Here is an 8,823-nt window from a genome sequence, read left to right as displayed (position 1 = left end):
GTATGCCCAAGAGAAATGAAAACATGCATCTGCAAAAAAACTTGTATACAATGTTCATAGCACCATTATTTACAATAGCCAAAATGTGGAAGCAACCCAAATGTCCATCAACAAATGAATAAGTGTCTGGCTCCCGCTCTCACAGCCATTGCAGTACATTGAGCTCCATAGAGACAGAGCTGGAGCAAGTGAGAGCCGGATGGGCACTGGGCAACTCTGTGCCTTGCTGAGGAAAAATAACTAAACATGGGGAAAGGAGATCCTAAGAATCCAAGAGGCAAAATGTCATCATATGCATTCTTTGTGCAAACTTGTCGGGAGGAGCACAAGAAGAAGCACCCAGATGCTTCAGTCAACTTCTCAGAGTTTTCTAAGACGTGCTCAGAGAGGCGGAAGACCATGTCTGCTAAAGAGAAAGGAAAATTTGAAGATACGGCAAAGGCGGACAAGGCCTATTATGAAAGAGAAATGAAAACCTATGTCCCTCATAAAGGGGAAACAAAAAAGAAGTTCAAGGATCCCAATGCACTCAAGAGGCCTCCTTCGGCCTCTTTCTTGTTCTGTTCTGAGTATCGCCCAAAAATCAAAGGAGAACATCCTGGCCTATCCATTGGTAATGTTGCAAAGAAGCTGGGAGAGATGTGGAATAACAACACTGCTGTGGATGACAAGCAGCCTTATGAAAAGAAGGCTGCAAAACTGAAAAAAATACGAAAAGGATATTGCTGCAGACCAAGCTAAAGGAAAGCCTGATGCAGTGAAAAAGGGAGTCATCAAGGCTGAAAAAGGCAAGAAAAAGAAGGAAGAGGAGGGAGATGATGAAGATGAAGAGGCTGAAGAGGATGAAGATGATGATGAATAAGTTGGTTCTAGCACAGTATTTTTTTCTTGTCTATAAAGCATTTAACCCCCCTGTACACAACTCACTCCTTTTTTTGTTTTGTTTTGTTTTTGGCTGGGGCTAGGTTTGAACCTGCCACCTCTAGCATATGGGACCGGCGCCCTACTCCTTGAGCCACAGGCACCGCCAGCAACTCACTCCTTTTAAAGAAAAAAATTGAAATATAAGGCTGTATAAGATTTGTTTTTAAACTGTACAGTGTCTTTTTTTGTATAGTTAACACACTACCCAATGTGTCTTTAGATAGCCCTGTCCTGGTGGTATTTTCAATAGCCACTAACCTTGCCTGGTACAGTCTGGGGGTTGTAAATTGGCATGGAAATTTAAAGCAGGTTCTTGTTGGTGCACAGCACAAATTAGTAATATATGGGGATGGTAGTTTTTTCATCTTTAGTTGTCTCTGATGCAACTTATATGAAATAATTGTCCTTCTGTTAACTGAATATCACTCTGTAATTGCAAAAAAAAAAGAAAGTTGCAGCTGATTTGTTGACATTCTGAATGCTTCTAAGTAAATACAATTTTTTTTTTTGCAGGTTTTTTTTTTTGGCCAGGGCCGGGTTTGAATCCGCCACCTCTGGTATATGGGGCCGGTGCTCTACTCCCTTGAGCCACAGGCACCGCCCAATACAATATTTTTTATTAAAAAAAAAAACAAATGAATAGATAATTCCATCTACACGATGGAATGTCACTCAGCCATGAAAAGTAAGGTGGCTCTGACACACACTACAATGTGGACAGACCTTGAGGACATCATGCTCAGTGAAAAAAGCCAGACACAAAAGGAAACGCAGTGTGTGATCCCAGAACAGGGACCTCGACAGGGATGGGAAGTGAATTTGTGGTTGGCTGGGGCTGGGGGAGGGGATGGAGACTAACTGCTGATGGGGACAGGGCTTCCTTTGGCAGTGATGAAATGCTCCAGAAAGAAATAGTGGTGATGGTTGCACAGCTTGGTGAGTATACTAAAAGTATTCAATTGTACCCTTTAAATGGGTAAATTGTATGGTATGTGAATTATATTTCAATACAGCTGTCATTAAACAAACTCAGACACCAGAGGCAGGGCCAGCTTCCCAGGTGTGCGACCCATCTTTCACAGTAGAGGGGGATTCACTCTAGGAATGGAAGACAAGCATTTCCAGAGGGCAAGGAAGGTGGAGATATTTATCCAGTGTTTATGTGCTGTGCTGTCTGGCCAGCATGTTGAGTGGATTGTGTCATTTTATCCTTCCAGACATCCCTTTATTGCCTCATTTTACAGAAGAGAAACCTTGGGTAGGTAAAGTGATGTTTGTAGGGCTCCCCTAGTTCTAGCCTCAAGGATATGAGCTGGGAAGCAGGTCAGGCTGGACCTGAGCTGTGGGGATACCCTCCCTAAATTCAGTCCTGAGACTGGGAGACCTGTCACACCCATTGTGTGACTGCATGGGCTAGGAAGAAAGAGTCAGGGAATCCCTGAGCCATCAGGAAAGCATCCTGACATCTGGCCAGACCAGTTGTTCCTCCAGAGGGTTCCTCATCAGGGTAGGCTGGTCACCAGGCCTTCACCCTGATGCTATTTAAAGGTGCCACCTGGGGCTGTGGCCGCAGGACTAGGCCGTTGGGTGCAGAAGGCAGAAATTAGAATCAGGGCCATCTCTGTGTTCCCTAAATGAAAGCTCCTCTCTGGGTCTCAGTTTCTTCATCTATCAATGACTCCTCTTGGCTCTGAGTCTGTGAAGGTCATTTGGAGTCCACAGCATGGGGCAGGCAGGTGAGAGTAAGGCTGAGTGCCTGGCTGGGAGGTTTCCTGTGGGGCCTAACGTGCAGCTGTGAGAAGTAGGTGTGGGTGTGAACAGGGCCACCCCATTCCTGCCACCTCCGACATGCAGTGCTGCCAGTGGACACTGGGTCCTGGGTGCCTCACCAGATGGTCATCAACATGCCTAAGTGGCCATTCTACTCCTCTGCTAAGATTCACCTGCCTATGCACACACACATCCCTCCACCCTTCATCCTGCAACAAAGCCCTCAAGGGCCTGTTTCTCAGAAAGCTCCATTTGGAGGGGAAGTTGAGTTCCTCTCTGGCATGTCCAGTCTTGGGGCCCAGCTGGCAGGGACTGATCCACATGCCAGAACCTTCCTTCTCAATATCTGATCCCTGAGCATCTCCATCCTTCTGACTCTCTCTGCCTCTCCCTGCCGTCATCTCTCTCTGTCTTCCCATACCTCCCCACTATTGTCTCTCACAATCTCTGACTTGGTCCCTATGTCTCCCTGTAGCCTCTGTCTTTCACAGACTCTCTCTCCCTGTAACTAGGGCAGTTTCGCCCTGCCTCCCTTGTCTCTGCATCTCACAGTCTCTGTATCCCAGTCTTTTTGTCTCTCTTGTCTGTCTCTCATCTCTTTCTCACTTGTCTTTATCTTTATCTTGTGTGTCTTGTCTTTGCCTCTGTGTCTTTTTTTTTTTTTTTTGACAGTCTCACTCTGTCACCCTGGGTAGAGTATCCTGGCTTCATCATAACTCATAGCAACCTCAAACTCTTGGTCTCAAGCAAGAGGACTTGCCTCAGCCTCCTGAGCAGCTGGGACTACAGTTGCCCGCTACCCTGCCTGGATAGTTTTTCTATCTTTTTTTTAGTAGAGACAGGGTGTCACTCTTTCTCAGGCTGGTCTCTACTCAAGCAATCCACCCACCTCTGCCCAGAGTGCTAGGATTATAGGCGTGTGTCTGGCCTTGCCTCTGTGTCTCTTGTCTCTCTCTGTCTCTCCTTTGTCTCCCTTTTCTCTGTGTCTCTTCCTCTTGTTTCTCTGTCTCTTGTGTTTGTCTCATCTCTGTCCCTCTTGTCTCAGTGTCTCTGGTCGCTGCCGCTGTCCCTCTCTCTATCTTCTTCCAGGTCTCTGCCGTCCAACTCACCCACCCCCACAGCCCCAGCAGCCCACAGTCTGAGCCCACCGGGTGACTCCGGTGACTCCCGGACACGCCCCATGGAGCAAACACGTGCCGAGGCCGCGCGCGCCCTGCAAAGTGGGCACAGCCCCGTAACGCCCTGGTCCTGCCCTCGGCAGCTTTCATTGGCCAGCTCCGACGTTCCATTGGTCGGCTCCATAGCCACGGCTCGCCCCCGCGGTGCTGGCCCCGCCCCAAGGACCCCTATTGGCCCCAACGCAATGGCAGATCCGCGGACGCGCGGGGAGGCAAGAGCGGGTGGCGAACAGGGTGCTGGGCCATGCGCCGCCGCCTGTGGCTGGGCTTGGTCTGGCTGCTGCTGGCGCAGGAGCCTGAAGCCCCAACTGTATCGCGGAGAGTGCGCAGCTACCCGCACCTGGAGGGCGACGTGCGCTGGCGGCGCCTCTTCTCCTCTACCCACTTTTTCCTGCGTGTGGATCCCACTGGCCGTGTGCAGGGTACCCGCTGGCGCCATGGCCCGGAGAGTGAGTGCGTCGCGGTGCGACGGGGGAGGGGGTCCGCGTGAGAGGCTCTAGTAACAGCAAGGCGAACAGTAACGATGAAAGGCCTCCGCAGGGGAGGGTCCCCGAGGATGGGCCTCAGTTTCCACAGCTGTAAAATGGGTGCAGCCCATCTGGTAGGAGGGTTGGACAGCGAAGGCTGAGGATACAGAGGACGCTCCCACTCTTGGCTCAGCTGCAGAGGAGGGTCACCCACCCACATTTATAGGCAAGAGACCAAGGCTCTAGGAAGGGCTGCGGCAGTTACTTAGCAGAGACGAGGTTTGAACTCTGGATTCCCAAAACACAAAACCAAAGTCGGGACTTGCCTGAGTTAGGGACTCTTCTGTTTCTCCCCTAGACATCCCATTTGGTGGATGAGAAAACTGAGGCACAAAGGAAGTGACCTCCCTAGGATCACACAGAGGAGGGGGTGGAGCTGGGCCACACAGTGCCAGGCCCTGATAGAGTTGAAGTCGCTGTCCTTTCTAGGCTGTGTCTCCAGGGCTCCACCCAGCAAATGCTGGTTTTAAGAGGAGAGGCCAGAGAGAAGGAAGACAAGGAAGGGAGAATGCCTAGGGAGCAGGGAGGCAGTTTGTCCACAGCCTCAGGTCCAGGAAGAGGGAGCTGGGGAGGGGCCCAGTAATCGCTGGCCGCCCTGAATCACCTCCATCAGGGCAGATAATCACCCCCTGCCCTTCTCAGCTGCTTTCATCTGGGCTCCCAAAGCCCTCATTAGGCTGCATAAGGTGAGGGCAAGGACAGGGACTGGCTGGGCCAGTCCTTGGGTGGTGGGCACTGCCAGACAGGGTGGCTGTGCGGTAGGGCAGAGGCCTGGGACCTGGAACAGTCACTACTTCTGAGCCTCAGTTTCCCCACCGGACAGTGATGGCAGTGACAACTGATGGCTCAGTGTGGTTAGGGTTTGGAGCTCTCCTCTCCTTCATTCACTGCATAGTTATTAATTGGGCACTGCCGATGTGCTGTGCTATCTGGGGACCCAGTGGTGATCAAACTGGCCTACCCTCCTGGGGCTTCCAGAGCATAGGAGAGAAGTAAACAAGTGAACTAGGAATGTAATAATTGCCAAGGGGACTAGATGGGTTGCACAGAAAATGGAACAGGTGATGCTGGGAAACTGACCTGTGGCCCCTCCATCTGACTTTGGTCGGGCCTGCATGGAGCTGGGTGCCTGGATGAGGAAGTGGCCTGTGGTGAGTAAGGTGGGGAGAGCAAGTGTGGATGATGAGTGGCTGACCGTGCAGGGCTGCAGGGCTTCAGGCCACAGGCCTCAGGCCAGAGAGCAGGCAGAAGAGGCCCCAGAGCCTGCCTGAACGAAGCTGAGGATGCTATGCTGAACAGGAAACAGCTCAGAAAGGGGCAGGGATTGCCAGGGTGGCCCATGGACTCATGAGGTCCAGATCTGGCTTTGACACGTCAGGCCTCAGCTTGCCTCTCTGAAAAGTGGGCACAGTGGGTGCAAAGGTGTGGGATGCACTCTAGCACATTAGTGGTCACCAGTGACCAGAATGTGCTGCTCTGTGAGCACCTGGTGCCCCACCTCCACCCTTGGAGCTCCATCTCTGGTAACTACATGTGGACTTGGCTGGCTGAGCTTTCAAGGGCACATGTGGATGTGTCAGGTGAGAACCATGCAGGGTATGGAGCTCGTGTGCCCACTGCTGGGATGCAGAACTGCTGTACTGTTACTTTGTTGGGTTTTTTTGTTTTGTTTTGTTTTGTTTTGAGACAGTTTCACTTTGTCGCCCTTGGTAAAATACTGGGTGTCATTGCTCGCAGCAACCTCAAACTCTTGGGCTCAAGTGATTCTCTTGCCTCTGCCTCCCAAGTAGTTGGGACTATAGGCACCTACCACGATGCCCAGCTATTTTTAGAGACGTGGTCTCACTCTTGTTCAGGCTGGTCTTGAACCATAGCTCAGGCAATCCCCCACCTTGGCGTCCCAGAGTGCCAGGATTACTGGCATGAGCCACTGCGCCTGGTTTTATTTATTTTTTATTTATTTATTTATTTTTTATTTTTTTGAGACCCTTCTCACTTTGTCACCCTTGGTAGAGTGATGTAGCATTATAACTCACAGCAAACTCAAACTCTTAGGCTTAAGTGATCCTGTTGCCTTAGCCTCCCAAGTAGCTGGGACTACAGGCGCATGCCACGATGCGTGGCTATTTTTAGAGGGTGATCTTGAACTCCTGAACTCAAGCAATCCACCCTCCTAAGCCTCCCAGAGTGCTAAGATGATAGGCATGAGCCACTGTGCCTGGCCCTTTTTTTTTTTTTTTTTTGAGACAGAGTCTCATTCTGTTGCCCTGGGTAGAGTACTGTGGCATCACGGTAGCTCACAGCAATTTCAGAACTCCAGGGTTCAAGCAATCCTCTTGCCTCAGCCTCCCAAGTAGCTGGGACTAGAAGCAAGCACCACCATGCCTGGCTAGTTTCTTTTTTTGGTTTGTTTTGTTTGTTTTTCTTTTAGAGACAGGGTCTCTCTCTTGCTTAAGCTGGTTTGAATTCTTGAGCTCAAGCAATCCACCTGTCTTCGCCTCACAGAGTGCTAAGATTACAGTCATGAGCCATCACACCTGGCCATTTTTTAATTTTTTTTTTTGGAGACCGAGTCTCACCTCAGTGTAAAGCGCAGTGTTGTCATTGTAGCTCACTGAAGCCTCCAACTCCTGGGCTCAAGAGATCCTTCTGCCTCAGCCTTCTGGAGTAGCTGTGACTATAGTCATGTAGGGGATCCACTGGCCCCCACACCTAATTTACCTATTTTTAGTAAAGACGGGGTCTTATTCTTTCTCAGGCTGGTTTTGAACTCCTAAAGCTATTACTTCTACTCACTATTATCAGACTTTGTCAAACAGGCATCCACTGCCTCTGGAATGCTATGGGCCTGATCTTTAGCTTGATTTTCTTGCCTCTGGTGGGTCCAACTGGGTATCTGGGGCCCTTGATCCCTGGTTTGGATGCCGTGTGTGGGCTGAATTGCATGGATGAAGACGCTGACCTAACCAGGGGCCTCCCCTGCTCCAACCATGCCACAGTTCTCCAGCATCCTTCAGAAACAGGCCAGCCCCACTCCCCATAGCCCTGCAATTCTTTCAGCCATCAAAATGAGTCCTACCTCACAGCCTTTGTGCAGGCCATTCCTGCTGCCACAGCCTGGGAAAAGGTCCCCAGCATTTGTCCCGGCCCCCAAATATCCTGTGGGCAGCACAGAATTCACCAGCAGGTACTCAGGGAAGAATGAAGGGACAGCAAGTTGAGGGGCCCAGGGCCCAAGGCCCTGCCCCTGACCTAGTCCCTACCCCTGCCCAGTAGGCGTGGTTGAGATCCGTTCCATCCGTGTGGGCGTCGTTGTCATCAAGGCTGCATACTCAGGCTTCTACGTGGCCATGAACCGCAAGGGCCACCTCTATGGGTCGGTGAGTACCAAGCAGGCAGGGGCAGGGGTTGGTGGGCTGTGGGAGGGTCCACTGGTTTCACAGCCTGCTCTGCAGCGGGTCTACACTGTTGACTGCAGGTTCCAGGAGCGCATCGAGGAGAATGGCTACAACACCTATGCAGCACTGCGTTGGCGCCACCATGGTCAGCCCATGTTCCTGGCACTAGACAGGAGGGGGGCTCCCCGGCCTGGTGGCCGGACCCGGCGGCACCACCTGTCTACCCACTTCCTGCCTGTCCTGGTCTCCTGAGGGCCCAAGAGGGGCCTCTGACAGACCCATAAGGACTAGGCCTGAGATGGCACCTGTTCTTTTTGAGTGCCTGCTGTGTGCCTGGCACTGGGGATATAGTGGGGCCCCTAGACAAGGCTGGCTGTCAGGGATCCCCCAGTCGGGGGGTGGACTGAGGTGGCCCCATGTCCAGTCACGAGTTCATGGGTGAGGTTCCTGCAGGGCACCCCTTGGATGAAAGGATGTGCTTATGTGGTTGTCAGAGACCTGGGAAGGGTATTCCAGGTGGGGCCTAGCCAGCCCAAGGCTTAGAGGTGGGAACACATCGAGCGGTGGTAGACAGCAAGGTTGGGGCTAAGGCTGTGTGTGAAAAGATGGAGGAGGAGGCTGATTGAGGGCAGAGCTGGTAATAACCCAAAACATCCCCATTCTGATCTTGGAAGCCTGCAGACACGTCATCACCCACCGACACACACACATACCAGACACAGGGACTCTGCAAATGGGATAAGGACGTTGAGATAAGAGGCCACCCTGGATAACCCAGGCCCCAGTGTCACCACAGGGCCCTAATATAAGGAGGCACGAAAGTCAGAGGCAGAGACTGGAAGATGCTGTGCTTGCTGGCTCTGAAGGTGAAGAGGCCCCAAGCTGAGGGACAGGGGCGGCCTCTAGATTCTGGAAAAGGCAGGAAACAGGCTCTCTCCTGGGGCCCCCAGAAAGGACTGATCCTGTCACACCCTGACATTAGCCCAGTGAGGCTCATGTCAGATTTCTGACCCCCAAACTATCAGA

The 8,823-nt window shown here is 51.7% G+C and overlaps 1 protein-coding gene across 4 annotated transcripts; it reads left to right on the top strand.

The window, feature by feature from the left end:
- Positions 1-4,065: 4,065 nt before the first annotated feature.
- FGF22 (fibroblast growth factor 22) lies at positions 4,066-8,823 on the top strand. 4 transcript variants are annotated; one of them, XM_053581628.1, is made up of 3 exons: positions 4,066-4,321; positions 7,676-7,779; positions 7,878-8,823. In XM_053581628.1, the coding sequence occupies exons 1-3, from the start codon at positions 4,117-4,119 to the stop codon at positions 8,079-8,081; spliced, it is 513 nt and encodes a 170-aa protein (XP_053437603.1). In that variant the 5' UTR covers positions 4,066-4,116; the 3' UTR covers positions 8,082-8,823. The 4 variants fall into 4 exon arrangements, with proteins under 4 accessions (XP_053437603.1, XP_053437606.1, XP_053437602.1 ...); XM_053581631.1 differs by having other exon boundaries at positions 7,855-8,823; XM_053581627.1 differs by having other exon boundaries at positions 7,673-7,779.

The sequence above is a fragment of the Nycticebus coucang genome, chromosome 2 (genome assembly GCF_027406575.1).
Source record: "Nycticebus coucang isolate mNycCou1 chromosome 2, mNycCou1.pri, whole genome shotgun sequence".
NCBI lineage: Eukaryota > Metazoa > Chordata > Mammalia > Primates > Lorisidae > Nycticebus > Nycticebus coucang.
Note: the sequence above shows the minus strand (reverse complement) of the source record. Positions and strands in the feature narration are given on the sequence as shown.

Coding starts and splice junctions, on each gene's coding strand:
- FGF22 (XM_053581627.1), top strand. CDS start 4,117: ATGCGCCGCCGCCTGTGGCTGGGCTTGGTCTGGCTGCTGCTGGCGCAG. Junction 4,322..7,672: donor CTGGCGCCATGGCCCGGAGA/GTGAGTGCGTCG, acceptor ACCCCTGCCCAG/TAGGCGTGGTTGAGATCCGT. Junction 7,780..7,877: donor AGGGCCACCTCTATGGGTCG/GTGAGTACCAAG, acceptor TGTTGACTGCAG/GTTCCAGGAGCGCATCGAGG.